At 36.8% G+C, this 14,442-nt stretch overlaps 2 protein-coding genes across 2 annotated transcripts; both read right to left on the minus strand.

Annotated features, from left to right (window-relative positions):
- Positions 1-299: 299 nt before the first annotated feature.
- LOC145225475 (uncharacterized) lies at positions 300-3,949 on the minus strand. The gene is made up of 11 exons (XM_080092185.1): positions 3,701-3,949; positions 3,204-3,290; positions 2,929-3,125; positions 2,701-2,778; positions 2,527-2,638; positions 2,310-2,434; positions 2,163-2,248; positions 1,595-1,707; positions 1,454-1,510; positions 984-1,346; positions 300-591 (listed from the first exon to the last, which is right to left on the minus strand). Exons 1-11 carry the CDS (start codon positions 3,894-3,896, stop codon positions 557-559), a joined length of 1,449 nt encoding a protein of 482 aa, XP_079948311.1. The 5' UTR covers positions 3,897-3,949; the 3' UTR covers positions 300-556.
- A 1,446-nt stretch (positions 3,950-5,395) lies between these two features.
- LOC145222963 (uncharacterized) lies at positions 5,396-13,619 on the minus strand. Its single transcript, XM_080089232.1, has 12 exons — positions 13,342-13,619; positions 12,404-12,907; positions 12,059-12,208; positions 11,899-11,979; positions 11,359-11,558; positions 11,020-11,151; positions 9,803-9,948; positions 9,248-9,358; positions 8,826-8,954; positions 8,305-8,443; positions 8,093-8,211; positions 5,396-6,505 (listed from the first exon to the last, which is right to left on the minus strand). The coding sequence occupies exons 1-12, from the start codon at positions 13,536-13,538 to the stop codon at positions 6,356-6,358; spliced, it is 2,058 nt and encodes a 685-aa protein (XP_079945358.1). The 5' UTR covers positions 13,539-13,619; the 3' UTR covers positions 5,396-6,355.
- Between the last annotated feature and the right edge of the window lie 823 nt (positions 13,620-14,442).

Below are 14,442 nucleotides of genomic sequence, written 5' to 3' on the forward strand. Positions count from 1 at the left end.
GGTTTTGTTGTCAGTGTAGCATTGATAGTACAGTATGTTATTTCGACTAAAGCCTGATGCCTGGTTTTACTTCATCAATCAATTCAGGTACAAAATAAATTTAACCATCTTCAAATGGTTGCAAAATGTCTGTACATTACATGTAGTCCGTTTCTGGAGTAAACGGAATGTTTTTGACAACATTGCCGTAGCATCGGCTAGGAGCTAATCTTGAAAAGGTACTTAAACATGGAAGTAGTTGCAATTATAGTCTTTAAATTTAGTTGAGTTTTCTTGCTTTGATTTTCAGCCTTTGTAGGTAACAGAGACGAGACATTCATTACAAACATTTCATTTTGTGGCGACACATTCCGGCCACGCAACATAGAAAGAGAAAACAAACGAGGCGCTTCAACCGTTATTTACAAACCGACTGGTGGGGCCACAGAGCAGGTCTGGCGCGGAGGGCGTCTGCAAAAATGTGTAAACGTTTGATAACCATTTGTTCGCGTTGCGATGCTGACTGCAGTTCATTATTACGACGTCACGTTCCTCCTCGTGACGTCATCAGCGCTGATCAGGTGTCTTCGGATAATGGGACTGCTTCATTGCCTGAAAATGAAAGCGAGATAGTTCAAAACAGTTTGTGGTCATGGCAAAATTTATCGTACAACCTATATGTGCAAACTGCAGCCTTTTTGCTTGTAAACTCAAGTAATGCTAATTTCAGCATACAAAAGGTGAAATTGTAATTCAGTGGTTCCCAAATGGGATAGCCTTTAATTTGTACATGTGGTTTGTAAATAGACATTTTAGCTTTGGGAATATAATCTTGAAAAAGACTAATTTTAAATGATCTTTGTATGGGTTAGCATCTACTATGTAGTCTATTGCAGAGATACGAAATGGTTTTAAATGGTTAAGTGAGGAATTCGTCGATAAAGGTTGGAAACCTCTTTGATAAATCTACCAATCAAACAATATTAAAATTAGAACCGACTTACCAGTATTCGCCATTTCCTCCGTGGTACCGTTTTTGCTGGGCGATGCTTGGTCCGATGATGTCATAACTTGTTCGACGTCAGCGCTTTTCAGTGACGTTGAATCGCGCGATGACGAAACATTAGTGTCAACGTCATTGCTTTCACCCTGTTCGGTGATCAATTCGCCCGGATTGTTTTTCGTTAAATCGACGCCGTCACCCACACTGTCCTTTGAGGTTATGTCGATTTGGTCTTCAACCACCACGTCATCATTTCCTTCGCCATCAAAATCTGCCGAGTCACCGTCGATGACGTCATCGTACCCTAAATTATCCTCGTTGCCAACAACGTCTTCCTCTAATCCCTCTTCAAAATCTCCATCATCTGTGTGTTAAGTAAACAGGCGATAGTGTGTACTACATTTGAACTTAAATGAAAAGAAGTGCGTTGCAGGATAAAAATAGGTTTAGGTTGCATGAGTCCAAAATTACCTTCATCATCAATAATGAAGAAGTCATCTTTGCTGCTTCCACCTGGAACTTCTTTGCCTTGACAAAAAGACATGACCATGAGCTATTCTGATAATTATTCAATTAAAAGGCACAACCATGTTGATATACAGGATATTTCACCTTGAACCCTTCTTGTTTTCCATTCTTCTTCATCTTCATCACTGCTGATATACTCAGGAGCATCATCAGCAATGTACACAGGTCCTTCATCTTGAGTTGTGGATCCCTCATCACTAAAAGGTATATGTGTATTAGTACTCAAACCGAAATTGCAGAGTCAAAATCAAAGGGAGTTGGCAGTTTGGCGGGTTGAATTTTGAGTTCTCTTTCAGTTAGATAGTGCAATGTCAAGTATCCTTATGAATGCAATAAGAATTTACCCTTCAGTAGTGACAGATCAAGAAATAGGCCCAAGTTATGCATTAATGTAACAGTAAACACATGAGAATGATTTTGTGTTTTAACCTGGGTGCATTGGAAAGTTGTTGTCGATATTTTTCACTCAACAAACCAGACTTCAAGGAGTCACAGTTGATATCCATATTTATTGGAAGTTTGAGCCAGAAATTTTTTATAAGCGCCATTCTAATAATACTAGGAGTTAAAGTTGAGACCTTGAACCACAGGCCTCTGCAAACCAGCCCAAGCTTACACTAAGTACATAAACTAATTGGTACCAAGTACCAACCTTTCATCTTCTGATCCACTGTCTACTACCAGTTCCTTCCCTGTGTAGTTTTGCAGGGGACTGGGCCACAGTTCCTCACGAATAATCTGTAATAAGCAATAGGATACCATAATAACCTCTGCAAAAAAATGATGTAGTCTGTCATACCTCTGCAATATCATCAGAAGATGCATCTTCCTGTGCACAAAACCAGCTGAAAAAACTTGACGGCTTTTTGGTCAAATTATGTCCTGGCTTCCATTCAATTGCAGTGCAATAGCAAGATGGGGAATCTGAAAGAAATATACCTTTTTAAGTAACCTTTATCTTGAAGCAAATATCAGGCACATATTTGTTAATTTAAGGTATATGATACTGTACTAACCATTCCATGGCATATGATACTCTTTGGTAATGGTGGTATTACTAAACCAGGGGTTTTCTGCAAAGCGGAATTTGATGCTGTAGCCTGAACGAGTATCTTCGAAATCATCAATCTGCAAAAGTTAGCAAACTTAGTAAAATATAGATAGTGATCAAATGTCCATGTTATATATACCTGTAAATGAGTGCAATATCTTAAACATCTGATATCTTCTTTGGTCAACACACGTTTCAACTGTGGATGTTGGGTAAACTTTAACAATTTTTAATCTTGAGTTAAGAATAAAAACATTTTTAAACTAGAAAATTTGAAAAAACATGATCATAATTGCAACTTGTCGAAGTAAAAATGTTAAAAATGGGACAATATAACAAATGAAAGTTATGGTAACAATAAGGATACAACTGAAGCCCAGAAATGTGGTATCCTCTCAATGTAATTATTTCTGCGAGTGTAAACAGGCTGTCGCAGTTTGTTGTACTTTTGTTCAACTTTTAAAATTTCATCATTGGCCTTTTGGTTGAGTGAGTCTATGTCAGTTTGGCAATCCTCAATGTATGCAAGGTTTGCTTGAATAAATTCATCCATGTCTGTTGATGCTGTGAATATAAACAAATTTAACAATGACATTTAGCCTCATTCATGATTACAATATAGGCCCAATTTAAACGACATACATTCCCCAGTCTCATCGAATATATTTTCCTCATTTACAGCATCCAAATCCCCATCTTCTTCTTCATCTTCCCCATCAAGCTCTAAATCTAAAATATCATTTTATCAGATATTTTTGTATTTTTAGTGTTTATTGCTTAAAACTTGAAAAATATTTATTTTTAGACAAGTGTTTCTAATTGAGTATGAAAACAACAAGTTAGATTTGAGTTTCAAGTGACAAAACTTAGTTTTTGAATGAATTAGTGAATAAACACCTGGAAATTTGGAAATATATTTGCTAATATTTTTTCAATGCGTTTTTTTAACATTAATTGTTTTTCAAAGTGACTTTACAACATAAAAGAAAATTAAAAACAGAATTTCACACACTTCAAAAACACTCCCTTGAACTTAAAAACAAGCTTAATTTTAGAAATGACAAATAGTAAATCAGCAACCTAATAATAGTAATAATCAGCATTTATAACCCTTAACTTTCAAAATATAAACTACTAACCTCCTTCTGGGTCTTCTTCTTCCTCTTCATCATATTCATCTTCATCTAAAGCTACAACTTCATCACTTTCATCAATTTTTACAGCTTTTGCTGGAACTGCATCAATGCCACTGTCCTCTTCCGCAGGTCGCAACCTTGAAATCTTTTCCCCATTCACGTTGTCGGCGTCACCACCAGGTCCAGGCGAGTCTGACATATTAGTTCTTATTCTTAATGATTGACTGATCTACAAAATACAACAATACAATCTCTGCAAAAGATTTCTTACTAAACCGTTCTTTCGCACATTGGGGCTCAGTTTAACCACATAACTTGACAATAAACCACATGCAAATGTACACAATCGTTTTACTAAGGGCTCTCGTCTGTATATGAGTTATATGAGCAATAAACGATATTACATCAAAAGAACTACGCTGTCCCTTCGCACAAAACTTACGCTATCTCGCCATTATTATTTTGTAAAAATACATATTTTGACAACGATTGAAATAAATGCAACCTAATCGATCGAATTTTAAGCAATGCTTGACCATTCATCCAATAAAAAGGCTAAGGGAGAAAGATAAAGTAAAATTATTACAATTCCGGTTGTGTGCAATTAGTCACGCATTAGCTTACAAAGACAAAATTGTGATTTTACCATTGGTGTTTGTTAAATAAAAACTTTCAAACAAGGTGGTCATAAAGTAGTAGAAAATCACAGTAGATTGTGGTTATTTATTAACTTATTGTATAGGCACAACTTAAAACACGTTTTTTTTGTTTTAAATCTTTCCCGAATGGACCGGTTTCTTATGACGACGTCAATCATTGTGAAAATATGTGTGGCGGCAAACGCTGCACAGTTTCAGTTTGCAGAGTCATTTGTCGTTATTTGCTCAAGAAATCTGCATTTCTGCAATGGTATTCGTTGTGGTTTTATGTTGCTGTTGCTATAGTTCTTTTTGTAACGATTAATTAGTAAGATGGTAACGTTACGAATCCCTACGAGAAAATTGGTTTGATAAGCCGACATTCAAGTAATGTGAAAAAAAGACATAGTGTATTTTTTGCAGAACACTGGTTTGCTAAAGAACTTCACTGTCGAATATGACAATAGATAGATCAGGAGATTTCGGTGCGTATGTCTTTATCAAACTATATTAGTTTGTAACAATGAAATGGTGAGATAAAATCGTTGCCAGCAATTCAGGGACATGCGAAACGCCACCATTTCATTCCGTGCCCACTCCGAAAACCGTCGGTTGTCAGAAGCTTGCAGAATTTTTATTGAAAGGTTTGTTAAAAAACATACATTTCTCTTTGCGACACGGAATAAAACATTTCAAACTTGGAAATGCGATGGCACTTTTACACTGGCAATGTGGTGACAAGTGTCAACCACCCACAAACCCTGAAAGCCTTGGGTCGGTAATTGGTGCCGCGAAAAACAATATAACGTAGCCTAAGTTACGGCTGCTGTACACACGGTGCACAATGTGGATGTTATTGGAAACACCTTATTATGGTTAAGCCTAAATCATTTAAGCGCCTATAAGTTTACCCACCCTGGCCTAAGCAAGCTGTAGCCTATATCTGATATACGAACTAACTCTAAAGCATCCTATACTTCACTAATTGCCCACAAAATTAATATTCTGCGACTTGGTCAATCGCTGTTGTCCTTCCTTCGAGGCACAATTTTTATCAGAGCAACGTGATTCAGCCATTTATTTCAAATACAACAGAACAAGCAGAATTAAAGCACGATCAACGAGCAGCAAAGGGAATGTTCGAGTTAACGCAGGCAGGACGATACTGAAACATAGTAATATCCGAATACATTGAAATGTAAAACTGTTGCAGTCATAACATTTTTTTCAGTTAAGTGTACAAAGCAGGTGATATACATCAATATATCTCACTACACAATAACAATGTTATTTGCACAAGCGTGTACCTTCACAATAGTCACAACACATACACACACGTATTACAAGTGGCGCACACAATACAACAGTGACCGTATGTGTTGCAATGTTCTCAAATCCGTTTCTGTGTATAACTGTACGTAGTTACACATTACCTAACACACAAGAAAGTACTTTGATCGCAGAAGTAAAGACAAAAGGGTAGACTTGTGCACAGCCACCATGCACCTACACACAATATACGAAACAGGCATACGCACACACAATAAGCAGGGCACCAACATGTAAAAACTTGAGTGTAAATTTGATATATAATGCATGTGGAAGGTGGAAAGGCTAATCATTGGGCCCATTCCTGGTGCATTTTGAGATTTTAATCTGCAGCAAAAGCTTTATAATTACACCTTATGATTATTGGCAGCTCATTCAGCTTTGAAAAATCACACAACGATTGCTTGAATTTTTTGTTGGATCCACTAGATCGGACAAAAATACCATTGGCAAAAAAAAAGCTTCTAATGATTATTATCAACTGGGAAAAAAGCAGTTTGGCTAAATTATGAAAATAAACTAATATGAATAACAACTAGTCAATAAAATGAATTTTCTGCATTTTATTAATTTATGAGGTTTTAAGTTGGTGAGCACACTATTGCTCGAAAACACATAACAAGCAGCTGTGTGGGAAAATGCACAGTGAGCATTTGTAGCACAGAGTTTTACCAGGTTCAAGTACAATTGGTTATCCTTTCTTGTTCTGGTGATCTATTGCTTGCCGAATGTCTTGGGATCGGTTCTTGTACTTGCGTTTGATTTCTGTGATGTAATCATTTTCCTCTTTATCGAGGATCTTGATAAACATCTGCAGTTCTCCAACAGAAAATGACTCCCACTATGCAAAAATATGTGTTAAAACATTTGGTCAGTGTCGGGTAAATAGGTCCAATATAATACAACAAAGAAACACAGAAGACAATATCACATCACACTGCTAAATTAAAGTTTAATACAGGGGTGCAAAAATGCGGTAGCGCGGTCGCGCCGCGCGATTATAAATTCGGCGTGTGCGACTGTAATTTCTTCCCATCTACTTGGAGGTAGTATATATTTTTTGAACTAATTTACTCAGATAGTGCTAAAACACTGAAGAAATGGCCCCACTTGAGGACAAAATGAGTTTCAGACAACGATCAACCAATATTGCCTTTTCCATAAAAACACGCATGGATCAGCCCGCTACCACAATAGGTTGGTCGCATGCTAAATTTTTAAATTTGCCACACTTTTGAGGCACTGTCGCGATGCTATGCAAACTGCGCACAAAGTGCCGATTCTGCAAACACCAATTGACATAGCTTAACAATGACCGTCGTAATTAGAAGTGACTTACTTCCTCTCTTTTACAAACGCGATATACTCTCTCAGAATAAAATCCATTCCCACACCTCGGGCGCAGAATGTGACGTCACTCATGCTAAGCGCCGTGGGGATGGTGCAATCGGTCACGTGTTCGGTCACAAAATGATTTGCAACGCGCATCCACTCAACAAAACGACACATACGCCGCACATACATATCTTACGGATTCGTGGCTCACAGCGCAATTTTTCGGCAACCTGTGAAAAGTACCTTTCTCGTATCAAGCTACAATGTTTCGTCTTGATCGTTTTTACGTTTGTTTAACTTACACTTGTGTTTTATCCAGTAAATGTTTAGCTAAGTTAACAGAACTAAACGCGTATAACCACACCAAACAAGCCAAGGTCATTTTTTTCAATTCCTCGTATGGTGCGTCGGAAAACACAGATCATACGTTGTCGTATTGCAGACTTTTTTGTTCGGTCGCAATGAACGAGTGTAGAGGAAATTCCCACGAAATTCGTTTGAAATTTCTGGAAAAAAACCTTCTTGCCAACAGGCTATGCTTTGTCCTGATGCCATGCAAGCACAGAAGTGCACAACGTGCAGCCTTCAAGATGAACTGGTCCAGCCGGGAAAATTTACATTTAAATATATGTGCTGGTGGCTGTGAGTTGATTCAACCTTTAATATTTGTGTGCAAACAATGCTAAATATACAGCCAGCACACAACCTAACAATATTGTTAATGAGAAGTGGTAAGGACATATATGTATGTTATATTAGCCCCTACACTGTTGGTGTAGATAAGGCTAAAACACATGCGCTACTAAAAATTATGGCGCGCTACCAAACTCCGAAAAAATTTTTGCACCCCTGGTTTAATACTCCTTATGCCAACAAACCAAATGTCTTTCAGAGTATTACTTTCTAAACTAGGCGAAGGAAATATGGATTTAAATTCTTTTCAAGGTGCAAAAGGGCAAAATTTAGACAAATATCATGTTTAGCAAGAAACCAAAGTTAGATATGTTTCAGTAAAGCTTAGCACTTGAAAACATCTAACAAAAAGTCACTGAATTGAACCCCACCACTACCCCAGTAACGCTTTTCAACTTACATGTATATCTCTAGATTCATTTTCTTGCAAAATAAAGCCCTTCTTTTCACTGCTTCCATTTCCCCATAAAAGTCGAAGAAACAACGGCCTCTCTTTGGGGAGCATCTTTCTCAAAATCACTGCATGATAAAAAGTAACGGTTGGTAACAGCATGGCCTAACAGCCTTGGTTCAAGTATTACCAAGCTTTTGTGCTAATTCAAATGAACCCACCATGTCCTTCTTCTCTGAACTGCTTCTCAAACAGAGCAAACTTCATTGGATTATCACTGATGTTGTATTTGGTAAGAAGAGCTTGAACCACCTGCGCTGCTGTTGTGTCCGATGTCAAATGCAAAGCCTTGACTGCTCCCTAAAATACAAAACAGTTTTTACTAACAGGCATTTAAAGCAATAGTAATATTTGGAGCAGTGGTTCTCAACCTGTAGTACGCCAGAACTTTTAAGGTGGTACCCGTTTCAAGTCAGATCATGAAATGCAACTTAGCTGACTCAACTAATCTGCCCTGGTTATGTGCGACACTCATGTCATTCCTTTGGAATTGCTAGCCTTGCTGGTTGCAGAAATATGCTAGTATAGTCAAGAAGAACAGGCCAAGCTCTTGGTCTACCCATCCAAACAGGGTTTAGGTGGAGCGCCATCAGTATATGGTTGAGAACCACTGATTAACAGTTTTGTTTGTTTTTGTGATTTCAACACGCAGCACACAGTTTTGCAGTTACACTACACATACCTTGTCAATGTAAAAAGACGATTTCTTTGGATTTTTCCTGGAAGTTTTAGCAGCATCCATTACACTGACTGGTCGAGTAAGGTTCATTGTCACACGGATAAAACCTCTAAATGTTTCCCCGTCCTCTTGCTAAGTAGAATACAGTTCAACACGTTAAAGTGTGCTTATTTTGGTCTGAGATATAATCGTACATCATTTTACATATTTTAACAATCTAGTGCCTTATGGATGTTGACACAAAAGTTAAGTGCTTTTGGCTAAACAGAAATTATAGGTTCTATTTAGTGTGTGATGCTAAGTTCAAAATATGACTGGTTTAACGTTTTCAGTATATTTTCTTCACTAAACTTTGACATTAATTTAATGCTTGTCTCTGGGACAGCTAATAAAAACAATAGTGAGTGGTGGGTTTTAGTTCATACCAGTGTCATTTGTTGACTTCCTTTAACTGTAAGATTGAATTCCTCAATTTTTTGTTGAATCTCCTCAATAGAGATGACCCGTTGAATTGTGTTATATTCCTTCAGTGTTGACTACAAAACAATGTTAATCATACATAGATCATTGACTGTACAAGACAGACATACTTCAAATATTCAAAAGTATTGCAAGAGTAATGTTTTACAACCAAGCTTACAGATAGGAGAACATGCTGTAGTCCAGAGGTCTGTGTACCCTCTTAGACAGGTGGTTCTTAGCCAGGGGCACATGTACCCAACCCCTAGGGATATGAAGCACCCAGGCAGGGAGGTATTAAATGGCATGCAAACAAATGTTCTTTTAGGCTTATTTGTTAAAAAGTAATGTTTTAGTATGGCTTAGAATATTTATCAATAACATACATAAAACATCACTGAATATGCAAAAAGGTTGTTTTTACTAGAATTTAGTTCCGTCAGAGTGCAAAACAAATGAAAAACTACTTGCTTATAATCTCTTTCTGGTTCAAAAAAGTTCAAATTATGTAATACACCCACCTCGTCAGTTGTTTCCTGTACAATAGTTTTGTAAAGGCTCAAAGCACTCGTTTCATTTAGCGTCAAACTTCGTGCTTGTTGCTGATCTGCTTCACAGGTGAGAGAAACTGTAAGAGCACACTTTCCATGACACACCATCTTGCATTCTGCACAAAAAAATACATCAAGTTTCAGCCACTGCTTGGTTCCCAGCTGCATCTAGATCTTAACCATGCTTGCAGCCTTTAATAGACTGATGTGAAATCAATGATGCAAGTTTTGCACTAGAACTTTGTTTCTTTTGTATTTTTATAGTTTTAGGTATCTTCCAAACTAAACTGAGATTTAACTTTTGCCCTGATGCTAAAAATACCTTGTTTGTGTTAAACAACAAACAGCAAAGATACAACTATTTAATCAGTCAAACTTGACAAAACTTAAAACATAAGTGTTTAGCAAAAAAACGGTCTCAAAACAATTATTGTGATGAAAAAAATATCAGCAAAGATTATTCAATCAATGGTTATATTCAAAAACAAGTAAATGCGCAGAGAGGGTCAGTAAATAGTAGGTGTCCCTTGGACTTGGGTAAGCAAACTTTATGCCACACTTTTTACCATTGCACAACACGCTACTATAGTGCAAAAATCACTACAAACATTATATTTTTGAAAATGCCACACTTAAAATCATTGTGAAGTTTTCAAGTGTGCAGTGTTAGAAAGTGATGGAAATTGATACAGTTGAACTAATAGTCACCATAATTTTACTGTCAATTTAAATTAAAGCCTAATAATTAGCCTGGGAAACAAGCAATTAATGTGTTTCATCAGCCTGACACTTGGCACCTTTGTGGGACTATTATTCTGTAAGATGGTATATAATGTGCTGACCAGTGATGGTTTTCATATTGAAAAAAAAACAGGGAAAGAGGTTTAAAATTCTACAAAATGTAATGAGGTAAAATGGATACACTGACCCCAACAGGAAATTACACATGAGTAATTCTTATCAGAAGCAAAAGTAAACCATTAAGTAGGTAATACATAACAATAGCTAAGTAGTTTGATCAATCTACTTGCAAGCCATAACTTGCACAACCAAAAATACATAAATCAAGATTCTAACTATAAACACTTTTTGAACTTCCTTCTAAAAAATCAACATTTATTGATATTACAATATAAATAAATTAAAGCTTATCAATAAATTGATCAATGGTGTGGCATCAGACTTACTTGTACATGTTACACATTTTCCGAAAAGCGAAAGAATAACACTTCCACAGGCATCGCACCAGTTCACCCATTCCTTTAATTCGTGAGGTTGGAAATCATGACCCACCTTGGCTGGTTTTATGTTTGTAGTGGCTAAAAAGTAAATATTTATCATTCATATAAGGTTCTGTTGACCGACTATTACTTTTTAAGGTTTGACTGCCACAATATCACTTTAAACACACTTTATGATTTGTCTAATTAATTGCTGTAATGTCAATTAAAATATCTTTTAATGTTTGTCTGATTTAACTACAGTTAGGTACATTTACCACAAATTTTACAGTATTGTATTCAAACCTTTTGTTTTTTTTGTGATCTCAGAATTAGCTCTGGGTTTTCTTTGCTGTTGTGGGGGAGATTGCTTTTCTGCCTTATTTGACACCATCTCTGGTAGTACCACATCTTCGCTTGATCGTTGATATGACACAACAATATCACTGCGTGACTTAGGGGGTATGACTGGTGAGGAAACAGCTCGCGATCGACCTACTTCTGGGCTGCATGAATCAAGGCAAACATAAAAGATAAAGTAAACTATCTGTGAATCACAGGGAATAACTGCCCGAGTTTTCTGCAACTTAGATTAAAAGGTTAGTTACGTACACATAATGAAGAGTGTAACACTGAAACCATATCACACAGCATTGCAACAAACGAATGACAAAATGCTTCATATGCCTATTTGGACAAGGATTGCATGCATGTTTTTATCATGAGTGAAAATCATTTAGACTTTTAAACACGAACACCCAATCACTATTTGAATTGTCAGTTATGAAAGTAAGTGTCAAAAAGTTTTAGTGTGGCAAATGGGCAATGACTGGTTAAGTTCTGTACCTATGTGGCTGAGTTGCTTTTTTCACAGGCGGCGATGTAGGCTTAGGTTGCATCGGCGCAACTACAGCAGTAGGTGGGGTGCTGCGAAATAACAAGCAAGTGTAGCAACATTACATAAGTTAAATTAACAATGCTGATGTTTACATGGGAAGTCCCATACCTGGGTGAGGTTGATTTTTCTTGACTTAGTGGTGGACCAGCCCGTTGCCAAGCTTTAGGTGGTTTGTTTGCTGCAGGCTTTGGTTTATTTGCTGCAGTGTTTTGTACTGCTGCTGGTGGTGGAGCAGCTGCAACACTTGGAGGAGACCATCTAAACAAACCAAATACAGGAAAATATGTGTTTTTGTTTACAGAAATGCAAACAAATAAATTCAAGTTTGACCAATATATATGATTTACAAAACAATTTGTTGAGAGAGGTTGCCAATTACAAACATTAAAAACAACCAGTCAGTAATAACTTACCACACTCATACTTCACACAAATTAGGATTACCATACTTACTTTGTGGAGGCACTGTTTGTTGCATTGACTCTTGCAACCACTGCTGGAGTTGTTGGTTTTGGTGGAGATGCCATTGGGGTGGGTTTCTTTTCTGCTTGAACTGAAGCTGGAACTGTCTTCTTAACAGGTTCAATAAGAGGCTTTGGTTGTGGATATGATTGTTTTTTTGGAAAAGCTGGTGGTGACTTTGCATTGTTCTTTGTTTGATTTGGTTGAAACCTGTTTGCCATTGATTTTACTGATGTGTCAGTTTCCTTAGTAACAGGTGTTACTTGTGTGGCAACCGGAGTTGGTGCTTTCTTTTTTGCCTGATGCAAACTTGGATTGATTGCAGCCTCTTTAGATGTAAACATCTGAACATGTGCTTCATTCAGTTTGGGCATTATGTCAGCAAGGTCTTTTGAAACCTTGGGACTGGGTGACCTTTCAGGTTTGGATAATCCCTTGGCCGGTGTAAAATTTGAATTGTTGTTTTGCCATCTATTGGGCACCGTGTTTTTTGGTCTAAGAAACAAAAACATGTGTTTATTTACAAAATTATAATAATAGTAGTGGTAGTGCTATAGAGAAGTGTACCAAGGGTGTTGTATCATTATTTGGGGCAAACTCAAATTTAGTTATGATTTACAGCTTCTACACCAAGGGTTGCCAACCTTTGCAGCTAGAATTGCAAGTTGTTTAGTTAATGATAAAAAATGAGCACTATTGCAATCACATGACCAAAATTGTCAATGAAAATCAGCAATAGTTGTTTTTATGGTTATTTAGGTGTTTCATTCAGTGTTCCAGGCTGTACCATGCATCAAGAGCAGCAGGTTGGTGAAAACAAAGTGTTGAGTTCTTTCTTTTGGGACATTAAGATTATTAATGATATGCAGAGAGACAGCAAATTGAAGAGTACCGAGTCAAATTTAAAACAAGTTCAATTATTTAATAACCTTGGCGGATTGACTGATGATATACCACGTCCACTTGAAGCTGTTCCAACAACAAATGGCTTTGGTGCTTGATTGTTGACCTTTGAGGCACTTTTCTTGGGACTTCCAGGGCCTGACTGACCAACATGTCGCATTAATCTATTTCTTTCATGAGGAGATAAGTTTTTCATCAAATCGGCCTCAGAAGAATTTGCCATGTTTTGTGTATTTTTTTAGTACAATTTAAACACACATCTTACATCAAACATTAATAAAAATCTAAAGAAAATGCTTAACATGTTAACAATGTCACAAACAAGAAAACGAATATTTTAGGTTAAGACAAACTCACTGTGCTTGGACAATATGCACTAATTTACAATATCGTTTCTTAGAAAAAAATTAACGAAACAATTGAAACGAAAATAGAATTGTGCTAAAATCACAAACATTACAGACTAAACAAACTGAGTAAACAACACCATTCTCTGGATTTTCATTGTGAATGTGAAGTAGTGTGGTCAGTCAACCGTGACTAAGTTCCGACACGCCGAAAATAAATATTTTTTATGTTTTGGAGATACCGATACTAAAATTTACCAGAGTGAGTAAATTTGTGCTTAAAATACCAGTTTTATTTGGACAAATAGCTTTAAAGTTGAAGTCATACTCCGACTGTTTTGCTTTCAAAAACCTTTGAAACACTGGGTCACAAATTAAGAATCTCAAAATAAACAAGTTTTTGTGTGAAAGAATCTGTGTTATTATTTATATTACGGTGATAACTACGATGTGTCAAAAGATTCGCACATTCAGAACACAACAATTCTTTCGGTTATGACACTCAGACGTACACAGCGGCAAAGCATTTTTCAAAACCTCTTGTAAACAATTGATTGTTCACTGATCGTAATTTGAGAATGGTAACGCGACGCATGCTCGCTTGACTGGCACTAGTTTGGAAGTTGCTGGCAGCAGCAACATACCAACTAGGTAACGGCAAAAGAATGCCAACTAATATCGGCAAACAGCATTATATGGGTGTTTGATGCAATAAGTTCACTTGTTTTTCATGAAAACCAACGCAGCTTGCATTTTTAAACAGTGATCGTCCTCTATTGT

The sequence above is a fragment of the Phallusia mammillata genome, chromosome 4, assembly GCF_965637545.1.
Source record: "Phallusia mammillata chromosome 4, kaPhaMamm4.hap1.1, whole genome shotgun sequence".
Lineage (NCBI taxonomy): Eukaryota > Metazoa > Chordata > Ascidiacea > Phlebobranchia > Ascidiidae > Phallusia > Phallusia mammillata.

Excerpts from the sequence above, each read along its gene's own strand:
- LOC145225475 (XM_080092185.1), bottom strand. The coding sequence starts at position 3,896 with ATGTCAGACTCGCCTGGACCTGGTGGTGACGCCGACAACGTGAATGGG. Across the intron at positions 2,435-2,526 it reads GTATCATATGCCATGGAATG|ATTCCCCATCTTGCTATTGC; the intron begins GTTAGTACAGTA and ends TATTTCTTTCAG. Across the intron at positions 592-983 it reads GGAGGAAATGGCGAATACTG|GCAATGAAGCAGTCCCATTA; the intron begins GTAAGTCGGTTC and ends TTTCATTTTCAG.
- LOC145222963 (XM_080089232.1), bottom strand. The coding sequence starts at position 13,538 with ATGGCAAATTCTTCTGAGGCCGATTTGATGAAAAACTTATCTCCTCAT. Across the intron at positions 12,908-13,341 it reads TCATCAGTCAATCCGCCAAG|ACCAAAAAACACGGTGCCCA; the intron begins GTTATTAAATAA and ends TTTGTTTCTTAG. Across the intron at positions 8,212-8,304 it reads GTTCAGAGAAGAAGGACATG|TGATTTTGAGAAAGATGCTC; the intron begins GTGGGTTCATTT and ends TTTATCATGCAG.